We start from the raw sequence: 18,706 nt of genomic DNA on the forward strand, positions 1-18,706 counted from the left end.
TCACCTGAGGTTTAAAGTACTCGATACAGGTAGGAGTACCTCCTTACCTTACAGGGTTTTCTATCAGGCTGGCTGCAAAGAAAACGAGTTCTATCAGAGGATAACTATTCCACACCACTCTTAAACAGTATTTATATATTTATTTGGTACGAATTTATATGTAGTATGAGAGTATATTGGTTTTCAAACAGTAATATAGGCATTATAAGCATTGTTTCACTCACTAACTCATCACCATTCCTGACCTTCTTTTGCCACATTACCTGATCATCATTTCTGACTGTTTCTTCCTCTAATGCTATGTAAACTTTGTCCTCCACAATGTCATCGATTGGGGAATCACTCTGGCCCTGAATGTCTTTATTGGCCAGGTCACTGGTAACAGGTGAATTGCCGAGAAAATGGCGTGCGGGGGGGGAGGTTATGCGGTTTAAGACATTGTTCCTGCTTGACATCTTGTAGAGGAATAGAGGAAGGTGTCCCGTGTATACTTACGAAAAATCATGCGCGAAAATTGAAAATTGTGCAAATTAGGGACCTTGCAATTGCAAAACGTACCAGTATGTCAATGGGACTGGCAAATGCAAAATGTTGCAACATACCCATACGTCGACGGGACGTCTCGGGTTAAGGTCCAAAGAGCCACAATAAAGTATATACAAATGCTCTTACGTTCAGCATAAGCGTGAAAACATTAATGAACACTGTTGTTACGTTGAGCATAAGCTCGAGAAAGTTGTTAATACTGTTCTTATGTTCAGCATAAACTCGAGAACTTTCATGAATACAGTTCTTCTTTTGTTGAACTTCAGCTCGAGAACATTTCTGACTACAGTTCCAAATTTCATTTCAACTTACCAGGCTTTTCCTTTGTTCTGCAATTGCCTTTTTTCATTTAAAAAATCATGTTCCATAATTGGATTACAATTTACTGTAAATACAAGTGCAGGTTCTTACAGAGGTATTTTGGTTCGAACTGTACTCGTAGTATTCTCTAAAAGATTTTTTTTTTTTTTTAATTCTTACTCTACTCGTTTCACTTTAACTAAGCCCAGATTTTCGCCCTTTGGCAGTTTATTTCACATAGATTAGTGGCAGTACAAGATAATACTATGCCTCTACATGCATTGCGAAACTCCTCTTTTTCATCGGGGAAACGGTGGCCAAATTGGTTGAGAGTTTGTCTACTCTTCCAATGGACTCAGGTTGGAATCCTGGTTTGGGCAAGGAACAGTTTAAGTATATGAATTTCATTAAAAACAAACTGTTCTTCTTACCCCAAGTCACGCCGACTTATAAAAACACCCTTGCTAATACCAGTACACCAGTCTTGTATGAGACAGCCCTAATTTGTATTCAATACGGGTGGATATGTTAGTGCTGAAGTGGTGTAGGTGAAATACATAGGAGGACAGCTGTGCCTTAGGGAATGGACTGTTACGCATATGCCCTGAGTTGCACACACACACACACACACACACACACACACACATACACGCACGAGTGCGTGAGCACGCGAAGCAAAACTAAAGTCAGAGAAAAAATTCAGTCCATCATGGATGATGGGAAAATCTGCATCAATGAAGAAAATATTTGCAAAGCATATAGTAAAAAAAAAAATTCCAATAAGTTTTTGTGGAAGAAAGTAGATTTGAGAGAGGCGAAACCGAACAAGCACGCCCACACATATGAACAACTATATCAGAACAAGAGGTCCAGGGAGAGACAAGTAAATTAGATAAAGAAAGAGCTAATGGTCCTGACGACATTTCAGGTTGGGTATTACATGAATGTGGAGAAAAGTTAAGCAGTCCAATACATTAATTATTTAGGGAATCTTTAGCGGTTGATTCCAAGAAGACATTTGACAGAGTACCACACTTTATACATAAATATAATATATATATATATATATATATATATATCTACCTAAAATCTCTACCAGACAGCCTAAGCCACTTGGTAGAGATACATTGGCTGTATTGTCCTGACTTCGGTCAGGATGGGCCGGTCCTGCAGTGGATACTTAAACGGCTGACAATGATGATGATGAGATATATATATATATATATATATATATATATATATATATATATATATATATATATATATATATATATATATATATATATATACACTCTCTCTCTCTCTCTCTCTGTATATATATATATATATATATATATATATATATATACTCTCTCTCTCTCTCTCTGTATATATATATATATATTTATATATATATATATATATATATATATATATATATATAAACGGAGTGTGTGGTAAAATGCTGAAGCATGGGGGAGAGATAGTAGTAGAATAGATGTGGAAGAGGTGCAGATTGGCCTGGGAGGAAGGTAGAGTCCCGGATGATTGGAAGTCAGGTATAATTATTCTTTTGTACAAAGGGAGGGGGGAGAAGTGTGTGATAATCATAGAGGCATTTGTTTTCTTAGGAAAAGTATACTTACTGACAGAGTTATGGAAATAACAGAGGAATTAGTTGGAGAAGAACAGGGAGGCTTTAGGAAGGGAAGAGGTTGTGTAGATCAGATATTCATTCTTAGATCTTTAGTGGAACAGTGTCTAGAGAAGGGAAAGAAGTTGTATGCGGCTTCATGGATTTGGAGAAAGCATATGACAAGGTGGATAGACAAGGACTATGGAAAGTATTAAGAATATATGGAGTAGATGGGAAGTTGTTGAATGCTGTGAAGAGCATGTATAAGGGTGCTAAGGCTGCAGTGCGTGTGGGTAGTGAACTGGGTGAGTTTTTCTATTTGAAGGTTGGGTTGAAACAGGGATGTGCCATGTCTCCATGGTTGTTCAATCTGTACATGAATGGGGTTATAAAAGAGATACAAGGTTAGGGCAGTGGATGTTGGAGTGGCCCTAATGAGAAAGGGCAGTGTTTGGAAACTCTCCGTACTGTTGTTTGTAGATGATACTGTGTTGTTAAGTGAAGACGAGGGGGAGCTGCAAGGCTTGGTGGATGTTTGGTGTAAGAAATGGAATTTAAAAGTGAATGTAGGGAGGAGTAAAGTTGTGGTCTTCGAGAGATGTGAGGTCAGTGAATATATGGTGAAGTTAGATGATGAGGAAATGGAAAATATGAGTAAGTTTAAGCACTTGGGTAATGTGATGAGTAAGGATGGAAGTTCGGAGGATGAAGTGCTTGAAAGGGTACAACAAGGAAGAAAGGTTGCTGGTTCCTTGAAGGCAGTGATATGAAACAGGGAAGTGAAGATGGAAGTGAAAAAGTTATTACATGACAATATTGTGATACCAACTCTGACGTATGGAAGTGAAGCTTGGACGTTGTTGGAGGGACACAAATCAGGAGTGAGAGCAGTGGAAATCAGTTATTTGAGAGAAGCCTGTGAAGTCACGTGGAGAGACAGACTGACAAATGAAGATGTGAAGGAGCGTTGTGGTGTGGATGTGGATGTGATAGGAAGCATTAGGTGGTTTGGGCCACATTGAGGTGGTTTGGCCATGTGGAGAGGATGGAGAGTGAGAGACTGACAAGGAGAGTGTATGTGAGTGAGGTGGAGGGGGAGAGAGGGAGGGGAAGGCCAAGGATGAGATGGAGGGATGGAGTGGAGAGGCATATGAGAGAGGGGTGTGTGAATTGGGAGCAGGGCAGTGAAATGGCGGGGGACAGGGTGACGTGGAGGAGATTTGTTTGTGGCCACCCTGTATAAGGGATTAAGGTGTCTGGCAATATATATATATATATATATATATATATATATATATATATATATATATATATATATATATATACTACCCGTCTCCTTGACCGCCTTGGAGAGAGCCCCAACATACTTGACCTCTTCCTTACAACTAATCCTTCTGCTTACACTGTTAATCTTTTCTCTCTGTAGGGATCCTCTGATCACAACTTTATCACCTTAACCTGTCCTATCGCTCCGGTGTGGCCTGTGGACCCTGCAAAGAAATATCGTCTGTGGCAATTGGGTGCTGCGGATTGGGAGGCCCTCAGGAAGTACTTCTTTGATTTTCCCTGGAATGATTATTGCTTCCATGACCGAGAGCCATCGTGAGTGTGCCTTGCGCATTACAGAGGTTATTCTCTCGGGCATGGAAGCATACAATCCTTTCTCGTATCCTTTGTCTGACTCAAGAAAGCCTTGGTTTAATCACGCTTGTTCTAATGCTGTCCGCAACAAGGAGAGGGCCTATAAAAGGTACCGGAGCCAACCCATCCATAAATCACATCATCTTTATGTTTCTGCCCGGAATCGTGCTCTGTTCTTCGCTCTGCTAAAAAATAATTTCATTCGCACTAAATGCTCTCAACTCTCCAACTCGAATTCTTCCCGCTTCTTCTGGCACCTTGCCAAAAACCTTTCTACCAACTTTACCTCATCATCCTTTCCTCCTCTTTTCTACTCTAATGGTTCTGTAGCTATTTCTTCTACTGATAAAGCAGATCTCTTCGCTCAGACTTTCTACTCCAGTTCCACCTTAGACGATTCCATTGCTATTCCTCCATCAGTTCCCCTCCTCTGACTTCCTCATGGCTGACATTAAAATTTCTTCAGCTGATGTATTATATGCCATCACAGGCCTCAATACTAACAAGGCATATGGGCCTGATGGAGTCCCTCCTGTTGTTCTCAAGAACTGTGCTTCTGTGCTTCCCTGCCTTGGCAAACTCTCTCACCTTTGTCTATCAACTTGCACCTTTCCTTCTTGCTGGAAGTTTGCTCTCATTCAGCCGGTCCCAAAGAAGGGTGACCGTTCCCAACCCTCTAACTATCGTCCAATTGCATTGACATCCTTTATCTCAAAAAGTTTTGAATCAATTCTTTATAGAAAAATTTTAAAGCATCTTTCCTATCACAACCTTCTTTCCGATCGTCAGTACGGGTTCCGTCAGGGATGCTCCACTGGAGATCTCACCTACCTTTCAGACTCCTGGTCATCCTCCTTTCGGGACTTTGGCGAAAGCTTTGCCATTGCACTTGACATCTCAAAGGCTTTCGATCGAGTCTGGCATAAATCTTTAATTTCCAAACTGCACTCTTTCGGTTTCTATCCTTCTATCTGTGCCTTCATCTCTAGCTTCCTTTCTGGTCGTTCTATAGCTGCTGTTGTAGACTGCCATCGTTCTTCTCCTAGATCTATCAACAGTGATGTTCCTCAGGGTTCTGTCCTATCACCAACTCTCTTCCTTTTATTCATCAATGACCTAAGCTGTACATCTAACCCTGTCCACTCGTATGCTGATGACTCCACCCTTCACCTTTCCATTCGGTTCCCGCAGCGTCCACCTCAGCAGTTACTTCAGTAAATAAGGGATGAGGCTATGGCACACCCAAAGTCTGACTTGGCTCGTATCTCTGATTGAGGTGAAAATAATCTTGATGTTTTTAATGCATTAAAGACTCAGTTCTTACATCTATCAACCTGACAAAATCTTCCACAGGTGTACCCACTAATGTTTGATAATATTCAGCTTAATCCTATATCATCCTTGAACATGCTTGGGGTTTCATTCACTCGGGACTTATCTTGGAAAAATCATATTACATCTCTTGTAAAAACTGCTTCCAAGAGATTAGGTGTGCTAAGCCAACTCCGTTCCTTCTTTACCCCTGCACAATTGTTGACTCTATGCACGGGTTTTATCTGCCCCTGTGTGGAGTACAACTCGCATGTGTGGGGAGGTTCCCCACGTACAGCTCGTCTCAATAGGGTGGAATCAAAGGCTTTTCGTCTCATTAACTCTCCTCCTCTTACTTGCTCCCTTCAACCTCTGTCTCTTCGCCGCACTGTTGCATCTTTATCTCTTTTATACCGCTGCTTCAATGGTCACTGCTCTTATGAACTATCTGCTTGCATTCCTCCACCTCTACGATGGGCGCGTAGCACAAGTCTAACAGCAAACTCTCATCCCTTTTCTGTCCAGCTCTCTAACGCACAAGTTAACCGTTACTCCCAGTCCTTCATTTATGCAACAGGTCATCTCTGGAACTGTCTCCCTCTGTCTGTATTTCCTACTTCCCATGAACTCCAGTCTTTAAAACGCTGTGTTTCCAGGCATCTCGAAATGATCGGATCTTGATTTTGGCTCTAACTTGTGTTTTGTTTTTCTCTTGGAAGGAACAGTTATTGCGGGCTCGTGGCCTTTGGTTTCTTCTTCCTAGCATTATCTATCTATCTATCTATCTATCTTTATACATATATTCCTGTGGTGATCTTTTCAAAGAGCTCAGTATTCACGACGGAGCTATGGCATTTTTAGGCTAAATTAGGGTAAAAGGAGTATTGAAAACCCTGATATTCTCTTTTACTTATAAATTAGTACTATTAGTCCCGTGACAGTTAGCCTCAGTAACGAGAAAGAAGTTATGAAAGTGTAATATTCAAAATATATCGCCGAGGAAGGGAAGCTACGAAGTATCATGTTCCACCAAGGGCTAGTGCCTCTGTACAGTCTTCGTTACCAGAACTGCTTCAGACTTACCGACTTTTTTTCCTCGTGGTGCGAAACTTTATTTTTTTCTATTGTTTTCTTTTTTAAGAGGTCATGTTACTTTTTTATTCATGCTATCGATAGACGATGTTATTCAGCTTAGGCAGTTAATTGATTACATTAAAAAGATCATAGCAGCGTGTCAGCACAGGTCAGTGCCGTTGGACATCATAAGTAAAAACAGAACTAGGAAAAAATATACATTCAGACATAGGTAATTATGTGATCAATAATGCATAGTAAACAACCTACTTAACATTAAAACCCATATAAAAACGTCAAGGAGACACCGCAGAAGTGTGAATAAAACAAGTACAGTTAAAAAATCTTTTCAAACAGAAGAGACTCAATACAGTCTTCATTAATGCTATCAGTACGGGGGGTGTCTTCTAACGGTGAATAAATTCGTCTGGAAACGGAAAGAATAAAATATAAAAGACGTCGTTGTACTGAAGGGTTGACGTGAATAAAATCGTTTGCTTGGACACAAAAGTGAGAGCAGTGGAAATGAGTTATTTCAGAGGACCATGTGGAGTTACATGAGGAGACAGAGAGATATGAGGAAGTCGAGGATTTATGGTGTTGATATGGATGTGCAGAATGTGGAGTTGAATGGAGAGAGGGACAGACAAATGAGGATGTAAAAGAGCATAGTGGTGTGGATGTGGATGTACTTGAAAGTGTTGGGAGAAATACTTTAATGTGCTTTGGCCACGTGTAGAGGATGGAGAATGAGAGACTGAATAGAAGAGTTTATGTGAGTGAGATGTAGGGGGAAACGAGGAAAGAGAGAGCGAGGATAAGATGGAGGAATGAAGCTGAGAGACGTATGCGAAAGAGGATGTTAGTTGGAGGGAGGGAAACCAGAGGGCAGTGGACAGGGCGACGTAGATGCGATTTGTTTGTGGCCATCCATTACAAGATATGGTGTCTGGAAGTAGATAGATAGATAGATAGATAGATAGATAGATGGATAGATACCAGGTTGACTAAAAAAGAAATGGAAAATATAAAATTCGGACCGTAGGTAATAATATGACAGGAGAGAGCCATGATAAAACTGCAGTGTAATGCGTAAGTAGAGTAACCTTGTACACTCACGTTCGGTTGAGAGAGAGAGAGAGAGAGAGAGTTGGGTACATCTCGTGTGTGTGTGTGTGTGTGTGTGTGTGTGTGTGTGTGTGTGTGTGTGTGTGTGTGTGTGTGTGTGTGCGTGTGTGTGTGTGTGTGAGTGTGTGTGCGTGTGCGCGCCGACCAGTTTTTGTCCACATCCTCCACCCACCCACTTCCGTCGTCCACGCCCACTCACGTCCATCTGTTGTCATGGCGGATGGGTGGGGGTTAGACTGCTGCTACTGCTGCTGATAATGATACTACTACTACTACTAATTTATAATAATAATAATAATAATAATAATGCTACTACTATCCCTACTTCTACTTTACTACTACTACTGCTACTACTACTACTAAATAATAATAATGATAATAATAATAACAATAAAAACTCAGTAGACTACCAGGAGTTACCGGTATCTGGTTCTTTGGTTACTGCCCTGCCTAGTAAATGGTTTCATGGGGCGCAGGAAACCAGCTGAATTTCACTGAATCTACAACAGAGTAACCTAAAGGTAGTCTTATGTCGAGTGAGTGGATGGTCATCGCCCCATCAACCATAAATAACAAAAACAACAACGACTACGACGACGACGATAATAATAATAATAATAATAATAATAATGATGATGATGATAATGATAACGATAATAATATTAACCAAAATTAATTATCCTAGTAATAATAATAATAATAATAATAATAATAATGATGATGATAATGATAACGATAATAATATTAACCAAAATTAATTATCCTAGTAATAATAATAATAATAATAATAATAATAATAACAATAACGTGCGTTACAAGACAAGCTAATCACACCCTCACAAACATGTATGGATTATTGAGTTGAATTAAACTTAACTCCTCCTTCCCTACCCTTTTTAGCTCCATTCTCTCTCTCTCTCTCTCTCTCTCTCTCTCTCTCTCTCTCTCTCTCTCTCTCTCTCTCTCCTTCCTTCCTCTTCCCTTTCCCTACTGGCTATTCCTCTCCCCATCTCCTTTCTTCCTTGCTTCCCTTTCTTTCCACTCCCTTCCATTCCTCATTTTTTCCTTCCGCTGTCCTACCTTTTTCTCCTTCCCCTCCTCTTCTTCTCTCTTCTCACTCCTTTCCCTGCTCTTCCTCCCCTCCCCTTCTTCTACTTCTTCTTCTTCCTCCTTTCTTCTCCTTTCTCTTCTTCTTCTCCTTTCTCTTCTTCTTCTCCCCCTTTCGCTTTCCTTTCTCTTAACCCTTCTCTCTCTCACCCTTCCCTTCCTCCTCTCTCCTCGCCCCCCCCCCATCCTCCTTGTCTCCATACCTTTTCCCTTTCCTACTATCGTCTTCGCTCACTCCCCATACCCTTCCCATTCTTCCTCTTTCTCTTGCCTTCCCTTCGCATATTCCTCTCTTTCCTTCCCACGTATATATATATATATATATATATATATATATATATATATATATATATATAGATATCTATATATATTATCAGTCATTGCAAGTCCACAGCTGAACAAATGCCTTCCTCAACCTTCTCCACGAATTCCTTGACTGAGCCAATCTCGGCCATGTCTTCCTTGCAAACTTCGCTATCTCATCTCTCCACCTCCTGTCTGACTTTTTTTCTGCTACGCCTACTATCTCTTGGAGTCCAGTCAGTCAGCGTCTTGCTCCATCAATTATCCCTTATTCTTGATACATGACCTGCCCACTTCCATTTCTGTTCTTTTGTAGCTTTAATGCCTTTGACTTTAGTCTACTCCCTCACCCAAGTTGAGCTTTTCCTGTCTCTTAACGATCATTGCCGTTTTAGAGCGGATTAGTTGATTCTCCATCGATTTTGTCAGTTTCCAGGTCTCATAACCGCACATCATTGCTGGAAGTATACATTCGTTATATACTTTTCGTTTTATACATACTGGCAAGCTACTTTTTATGATGTCTCTATGTGACCGAGAGCTTTCCATCCAACTGTAATGCTTCTTTTATTTCGCTATCATGGCCTTTCGTTAATTTTAGTATTTGCCCAGAATAACTGTACTCTTCGACTTATTCAAGAATTTCTTCGCTTATTCTGATGGCGCTCCTAGGTGTATTTGGATTAAACATTACATTTGCTCTGGTTCATCTCTAACCCTACTTTGAGACTTCCTCTGTTCAGGTCATTCAACATATGTTGTAATGTCTCTGCTGTTTCTGAGATTAGGACAATGTCATCTGGAAATTTTAAATGGTTTAACTTTTCTCCATCTATGTTTACTCCTTTGTTTTCCCAGTCTAACTTTCTGGAAATACTTTCTAGGCATGCTGAAAATAATTTTGGAGAATTTGTATCTCCCTAATGCACACCTCTCTCACTCTTAATCTTTCCCTAGTCTTTATGTAATTTAACTGTAGGCGTTCCCTGTTACATATGTTTTTGAAGAGTTTTACAGTGTTCTCATTGACTCCTTGTTCTCGCAATGAATTTATAATTGCATTGTGCTCCACTGAGTCGAATGCTTTTTCGTAATCAACAAAACCTAAGCACAGTGGTTTATTATATTCTGTAGTTTTCTCAATTAGCTGATTCATTTTGTGTAGATGATCAGTAGTCGAATACCCGCTTCGGAATCCTGCCTGTTCACGAGGTTGGTTTTCCTCCAAATTTGTTGTTATTTTGTTCGTAAGGACCTTTGTAAAGAGTTTGTAAATGACATAATAAGCTAATGGGTCGATAGTTACTAAGATCTTTTTGGGTCGCCTTTTTTGTAAAGTAAAATAACTATTGCATTACACCATGTTCTGGGAATTTTCTTTTTCATATATTGGGTAAAAAAGTGGGTAAGCCTGTTCTGTACTTCTGCTCCTGCATCTAGCAATAAACCTGTTACTATTCCATCTTGTCCTGGGGTCTTCCCTCTTTATATATATATATATATATATATATATATATATATATATATATATATATATATATATATATATATATATATATATATATATATATATATATATATATATATATATATATATCAATAGTTTGGGGAGTAGTAATTGTACTATCAATATTATTCTCTCTCTCTCTCTCTCTCTCTCTCTTTTTCAAGGCCCCCTAGCCAATTTGTTCCGGCAGCTGTGTTTTGCTGGTACAGTGTATTACCGTCCAGCCTGAAACCATCATTACTATTTTTATTCATATTAAATATAGTTTATTATATTTTTATTCATTGTTTTTATTTATTTTGTTTATTATTTATTGTTTTTATATTTTTAGGCTAATATGATTTATCATTTTAGTTTATTATCTAGAATATTTTTTTATTTACAACTGTTTATTTTATTACTACTGATTTTATTGTCATTAATAAATAGAATATAATTAATTCCAGGAAATTTTTAGTTTTTTTTAAATGTTCGTATAAATTATGTCATGCTGGTACCACGCGATTTTATAAATTTTTATGATTAACTTCCATCATTTGAAGGAATTAATGAAGGTGGTATCTGTACCTCACTGGGTAACATCATCCACTCACTTGATATAGTGCTGCCTGCTTCTTCCTTCGCATTATCATTATTTTCCTGTTTGCCCTCCTCTCTCCATATTTCTCCCATCATTCCTGTCATTTTTATTACCGTCCGTAACAGTTGGGGTGGCTCTACACTGAGTGATAACCCTAATGGTTTCCTGTAACCCAGGAGACCATTTACAGTGCAGGGTGGTAACCATATAGCTGGATGATGTTGAACCTAGTATGATGTCCCTGTTCACTGGGTGGAGAGACGCAAAGGTGGCGTCCGTCCAGGAACCAAACCTTCATACCTTTGCTTCTCGCTGTGGCTAGACCCTGTCCACTGTAAAGGAACATCATGGGAGAACCCTGCAGGAGCGCTTGTCTGCCTGCGGTGGATGGATGTGGTTGGCCAGTTAGACCGGGGTTGCTCAGTAATAGCAACAACAACCAGTTGGAATATTGTCTCCTGAGCAGAATACAATGGTCAGAAAGATAGCAAGGATAGAACAACTTGTTTAACTGGCAATGTATGAAAGTGTTGTTACTGAGAGAGAGAGAGAGAGAGAGAGAGAGAGAGAGAGAGAGAGAGAGAGAGAGAACGATAAGTGTGAGTGGGTAACTGAGCAATCAGTCGTCATTTATATCCTATGATTCATATACAAGTTTAGACTACTAGGTAATAAAAATAATAAAATAAATTATAGCCTACCCATTAAAAATGTAAATACGGGCTTCACTCTTCTGTAGAAAACCAGACCAAAACCGCCATCAGCAATCAGGTAGTCAGTTACTGGCCCAGCGATATATGCTGCTCTTCTTGGCTCATGGTTTTGCACCTGTGAAATTCTAGATCTGATAATGTCTAAGGCATACTCATATACGAGTATGTTGACATCATATTTACACCAGAAGTCTTTATATACTGTACACTGGGCAGATGCAACCCTTATTTCGATAAGAATGTACTCGTAATTTCATCAACACACCATTGTTCGTCACTGAAGATCTTACATATCCCGCTTGAACGAAAGCTACATGGTTCTCAACCAGGTACGCACTGCACAGTGCTGCAGCTGTGTGACTATTCTGATACCGATGTATATTTAAAATTCTCTTGAGAGCTTTAGAAAATATAGTAATGTATTATTTAATTGTCTTATATCTAAAAGTCTCCTGATAATTGTACAACTGGTGTCCAAAATCTGGCATGCAGCAAAGTAGAACAAAAATCATAATGCATTTGCTTCTACCTATCTGAAATTTCTAAACACAAACATATTTAACATAAAAATTATGAAATCGCCGTTCACAGTCCAAAGTATCCTTCACATAACCCTAAATCAAGCGAGTTAAATATCTGAATTCATGCACAACCTCATATTTAATGTATATCTTTCAGTTTTCTCTGTGCTTATAGGTTTTTCAGGTTCCAAAAATTTTACACATAATTCTTTTAAATTTATAATGGAATTAACTAAAAGAACAGCATCATTCTGCATAAGCCAAAATATTGAGGTTTATTCCATCTAAACAGCATCGTACTTTCATTTTTACAATACTGTTTACTACTTATTAAACTGTACAGTATATGGATAATGTAGTTAACAGTATTGTAAAACTGTATATGGATAATGTAAAGAAGTGAGACTTCCCTTCTTCCCTATACAATTATCTATAGTAAAGTAGGTTCCATGCGCTCCATTCAAAATTACTCCTGCTGTTTTATTTCTAAGATACTGCCTCAGTAACATAACCAAGTCAGGTGAAAATCCCATTCCAGTATAATATGCCCAGGTATAAAATGATTAACATTATCTATAGGTTTAGACAAACCCAGAAAAGAAGCAAGTGTCTTACCATCCTTTTGTGTGTATTTCCATACAGTTTCTTTAAAAATAAGAGCAGACATCATTTTACTAAAACGAAATTGCCTAAAATTAAATAACGTTTTTATTCTTAAGTTTATAGTAAATGTAACTTTGTAATTTTTAGGAGCCGAGACGATATAATCACACGTCTACTATAGTTTGTTAAGTCTGAAGTATTATTTTTGTTGTCATTAGTAACTGGCTTCACGTCACCTTTCAGTAACATTATGGGAATGTAACAGCATGCATAACATGCATTTATGAAATGACATACATATGATAAAAAAAAAATCGTGAGATCCTTGCTTTAATAATTATGAGGATATACTATCATGGCTTACTCAGGTATTCATCCTCTTTAATAAGCACTTGAGTCTTGCTACCAACACTGTTGCATGAAATTTCTAGTGTCTGACCAGATTCATTTTTTTTTTTCTGTTCAGTGACACAAGTTAATCATTATTATTATTATTATTATTATTATTATTATTATTATTATTACTAGTAGTAGTAGTATACTAGTAATAGTAATAGAGTAGCAGTGGTAGTACTCGTATTAGTAGTTAATCAATCATATCTTTATTTAATAGTGCTACTACATAGAAAATGAATAAAATAGAAGTTCAAGAATACTGTACATTATAAAATCTTAATATATTACATACTGAAATACAGTGTGTGACAAGTTACTACTTAAGATCAACATTTGACATATTCATATCAGTTTTTCTTTTCGTTTAAAGAACATAGCAGCAGTACCTTTGCTGTGGATATAACGTTTGGTCTCTGTTCATGATTAGCGAGCAGAGGCAATAGCAGCCGCAGCAGCAGCAGCCAACTAGTCAAAGACCTTCTTCTTCTTATTATTATTTTTTTTTTTGACAAAATGATTCACATACAAGTTAAAATATATAAATATTCCTATTGCCAATGAAATCGTCATTCTATATAAAAACACACGATAAAAATCAGCAGTTAATAAAATATAAAAGAAATAACGTTGCCTCACCTTAAAATTACTACTGTACATGGTTTCGTCTGTGCTCATGGTTCTGCACCCAAGATATTCGTGATTGAATTATATCCTTGGCGTGGCAGGTAATGTCCACTCCGTTGTGTAACTTAAAATCATGAAAAACATGTTTACAAAAGAATCCCAGTTTTAAATATGGCAGGTTAAATTTAATGATGGCATTATTAGATTGCATCAAACTTTTGTAATAGCGGCACTGTGTGAGGGCCACATAGTGCCTCAGTAACAGCTGGTTACAGAAGGTAGCCACATCATGGTTACTGGCATAGGCTGGCGTTCCAGTCTGTAAGCCCCCTCAAATGATTGAAACATACATGATCTTCGTGTATCCTTATGGTTTAAAAGAGGCAGACCGTAGTTTGGCTTACAGTACGAGTTAAAAAGGAATAAGAACGTATTAATATCTACACCACTAAAATGTCTAAAAATGCAATTGAAACTTGAATAATATTTGTTAAGCCTTTTCACTACATCTTTGTCATCTTTAAGATCATGCCTGATTATGTGTCCCAGATAGTCATACTCATAAACAAGATCCAATTCATCGTTGTTTAAAGTTAAATGAGTTATATCGTTTTGCTTTACCTTTGATCCTAGGAGCATGCATTTTTATTTATCTTTGTTAATTTTAAGTTTTATATCACTTTTCATTGATGAGAATTTAATATACAAATTATTCATGGTTGCAATGGAATTCGCACATAGCACAGTATCATCGGCATATTGAATATATATATTCAATAGAATATTGATTCTGCTTATACCAATCATGCACCCTTGGCTCATGCTTAAAATTTCCGATAAAACGTTGTCTATATACAGTTTAAATAAAAAGGGAGATAGAGCACCACCCTGCCTAACCCTCTGTTCCACGTAACAAGGTGCACCAAGCGCCTCCTTCCATTTAATACTAGCCGTCTGGTTCCTTGAATAGTGCATATTTACACAGCATCTATTGGAATATTCAACCTTAACATTTTCTTTCCTAAAACAAAATGGTTAACTAAATCAAATGTCTTAGAGAGGTCAATAAAAGTTATAATGCCATTATCACCCTCGCTACTGTACGTATTCATTATCTCTTTAAGCAAGAAACAAGCGTCTGTCGTAGACATATCTCGTTTGAAGCCAAACTGACTAGAACATGGAAAAACTTTCTTCTAAAACATCCAGTATTATCATCTCAAATATTTTTAATATACAAAATGACTGCATTACAGGTCTATAATTATTAGAGTCTGTTAAATTACCTTTACTATTCTTAACTATTGGAGTTACTGTAGGATTTAGAAGTGACTGTGGTAAGAAGCAATGAGTAAAACAAGCATTAAAAAACCAAGACAAATAAATTAAAAATTCTTCTGAGGCATTCCGTAAAAACAAGGAATGGACCTCGTCATACCCCACCCCGGGATTCGGACGTGCTATGGTCTTCCTGAGCGACACTGTCGACACTCGAATAAACATTTTTCGTCCATTTTCCCATTTCTCTTTAAAGTTATTCATAAAATCAAATTTTGCTTCCATATCCTCATGTTATGCTGCTAAAAACTTCTTATGAGATATTATTGCAATGTCATTGTCACACTGTTTACCGTCATTGATATTCGTGGCTTTCATTTTCCCTTGTTTTTTCTGCACTTCACACCAAAACTGTCTTTTATCTCTCTAAACTTTTCCATAATGCTCTTGCATACTTCACTCTGTTCGTCCCTCTTACAGTCATTCAAAGTCTTTTTGAAATCCTTCCTAGAAGACATCATTTCATTATGTTCAACAGTCCCTACTTTCTTTCCTGCTGCTAACCACCTTACATATTTCTCTGGCCACTGAATGCAGTCACTTAACGCGTCTGTTCCATCCGGGAATAACCTTAAACTTATTTGTTTGCACAGTCGTTCTTGTGTACTCCAGTGATGCTTTTGCAAGAGCAGAACCAATACTATTATGTAAAAGATCAATACTATTAAAGTGAGAGCTATCTCGACAGCCCACCTTCACACACAGATGAGCGGGAAGATCACGAAGCTTATGCAGGTCATTGTCAACCCGTCTACGTATTTCATTTATTTCATCAGGCCTTACTTCATTCCAGTTTATTGTAATCGGAGCTTTGTCTTCATTAGGCGTAACATTTCCTAATTTACAAGGTTTGTTATCATTTATTGAGAGAGTGAATGCCATCGGCAAATGATCCGACCCCATCATACCATATAATATATGAAATTGGAAGACAGTTATTGCATAATGATCCCTCTCTACCACATTATCTAACCATCTACTGTAAGTGTTACCGTAGCTTATAAATGTGCAAGTACTCCTCCCTAATTTCTTGACATCAAAGCATCTTAATAGATTTTCCTGCATAAACGCTGAGAGACTACGCCAAGCCCGTCCCGAGTGAGGATTCGCGTTAAAGTCTCCAATAAAATTTATGTTGTCAAATTCCGTATCATTTATAATTCCTTTGAGAGCAGCAAGCGTCTCTAAGTATTGCTGCAATGTGTGGCTCTCCCATACATCACTATTGAGACAGACATTCACTAGTAAAAGCCTCATTTCAAAAACATTAATATTAAAAATAATAAAGTTCTCATGTACTTGTAGAGAAATCTGATTAATGAAATATCTATAGACTTTCCTGTATAAAACTGCATTACCCCCCTCAGGACGTCCCACCATTAGGAAAGGTCATTAGGAAAGTTTCCTGCAAGCATATTATATCAAACTCTTTCTGAGTTATTTCTCTTACCAAATCAATATTCTTTGTAAGTGAACAGCAGTTAAATGCACATATTTTCAGGGTGTTTGTATACATTGTTAATCCTTAAAAATGCAAGAGTTAACTAATAAATTTGAAAACACGCAAGGAAAAGTCACACACACACACAAACTGTGCTGTAGAAGAAGGTCCATTAATAGACTTTTTTGCTCTAAAATTTGTCTATCACAATATCTTTCGGCCATAAGTCTGCCTGAAAGAGCTTTTCTCTGTCTTGTAATCTGACAGTGATTTTAAAGGCACTGAACTTACCTGATAATATTTCTAATTTTGCGATATCTACTATAATTTTACACCAAAGGTATTAGAAATATATTCTTGTATATTATCACTACTTACTTCCTGATCCACTCGTCCCAAAAACAAGTCAACAAATCTTGTTGCTGCTTTCAGTGTAATATTCTCTGTCTTCCTTGAGCCAGTTATTCCACGGAAATAATTCCTTTTCTGAGTGTTATATTCTCGCTTTAATTCATTGCGAGATTTCATCACTGTCCATTCACTGTTCTCCATGGAATGGTGTCGCTCATCCACACTTCTAGATGCTCGAAGGTTCTTTGTGATGGCACCTGTACTAGGATCGCTCACCTTAGTTGATGGGGTATTTGTCCTCGCACTGGCCATGGGTATCGTCGTTGCAGGTGCACCAACACTCTTGCACACTGCCTCACCCCGTCTGGCTGGTCTGTCTGCCCATAGGCTCTCCCCATTTGGTCCCAGCACCAAAGTAGTAGTTGTTGTTGTAATAATTGTAGTAGTATTTTTTTCGTCCGTAACATTATTCAGGCCCGCCAATTAATGCTTCCGTAGTACGTGTTGTTGTGCTTGTTCTTGTTGCTACTACTACTACTACTACTATTATAACTCACCACACCAGTGGAGAGTTGTAATCTGAATCCGGATCCTATATCTATGGATCTGTTACCATGATTACTCAAAATGTTATGAACAGATTATAATGAAATTTTGTGGAAGGGTGGTCCACGGGCCAAGGAAGAAATGATTAAAGTTTGGGGCTGATCCGGATCCGGGGTATCCCGCACAATACCTACAAAAGTTCTCAATGAATTTCAATGAAATTTGTGGAAAGGGGGGCCATGGACCAAGAAAGATTGAAAAAATTTTGGGGCGGACCTGGATCCGTTCCTATATCCATGGATCCGGATCCGGATTATTTTTAAGAGCAATGGCATTGGCGGTGGTGTGCGCTTTCCGAGTGCTTTCCAGTTATTATTATTATTATTATTATTATTATTATTACTATTACTATTATTATTATTATTATTATTATTATTGTTATTATTATTATTATTATTATTATTATTATTATTATTATTTTCCCATTACCATTTTCATCAACATCCCGATCCATATCTTTGTGTGCCAAAAGAGTTTTTACAGGTTATTATTATAATTATATTATTATTATTATTATTATTATTATTACCATCGTAATCCATGTGTGTGCGTGCCAACAGACCGTGCTGGTACAAGTTTGGTATCCCATAACGGTGGCAACCATATCACGCATTAACAAGCAGGTCATCCATCACTACCTTGCCCTCACACACGATGATACCGACTTTGAGGAGTTCATGGTAAGTACCCTTCAGCCTCCTACAGATTAACTCCATAGATGGTTTAGGCTACTGGGAAGGTCAGAATATCGACATTGATCATTTTAGTAATATCAGCAAATAGCGTTTTAAATGGATGATTATCATGTGAAAAAAGCTTTGTTCTAATATCAAGTGAATTATGTTATACAGTACTTCAGTTTAGCTGTAAATAAGGAAAACGATATGTGTTAAAAGAATGGCGGTCTTCGATATCGTATTCTTATTTCTAACTAAAAAGAAGCGTAACGTTGGTCAACAAATACTTGATATTGTCAGTGCTATTTTCACACGATATTTTTC

At 37.8% G+C, this 18,706-nt stretch overlaps 1 protein-coding gene across 1 annotated transcript in view; it reads left to right on the forward strand.

Annotated features, from left to right (window-relative positions):
* LOC145391625 (nicotinamide phosphoribosyltransferase-like) overlaps positions 1–18,706 on the forward strand; it is a 385,561-nt gene that overhangs the window by 167,443 nt on the left and 199,412 nt on the right. The window contains exon 5 of the mRNA XM_080266164.1: positions 18,266–18,385. Within this exon, the coding sequence (XP_080122290.1) occupies positions 18,266–18,385 (120 nt within the window). The remainder of the gene's footprint in view (positions 1–18,265; positions 18,386–18,706) is intronic.

Source organism: Coenobita brevimanus, chromosome 19, assembly GCF_032717465.1.
Source record: "Coenobita brevimanus isolate Jiangsu-jjx chromosome 19, ASM3271746v2, whole genome shotgun sequence".
NCBI lineage: Eukaryota > Metazoa > Arthropoda > Malacostraca > Decapoda > Coenobitidae > Coenobita > Coenobita brevimanus.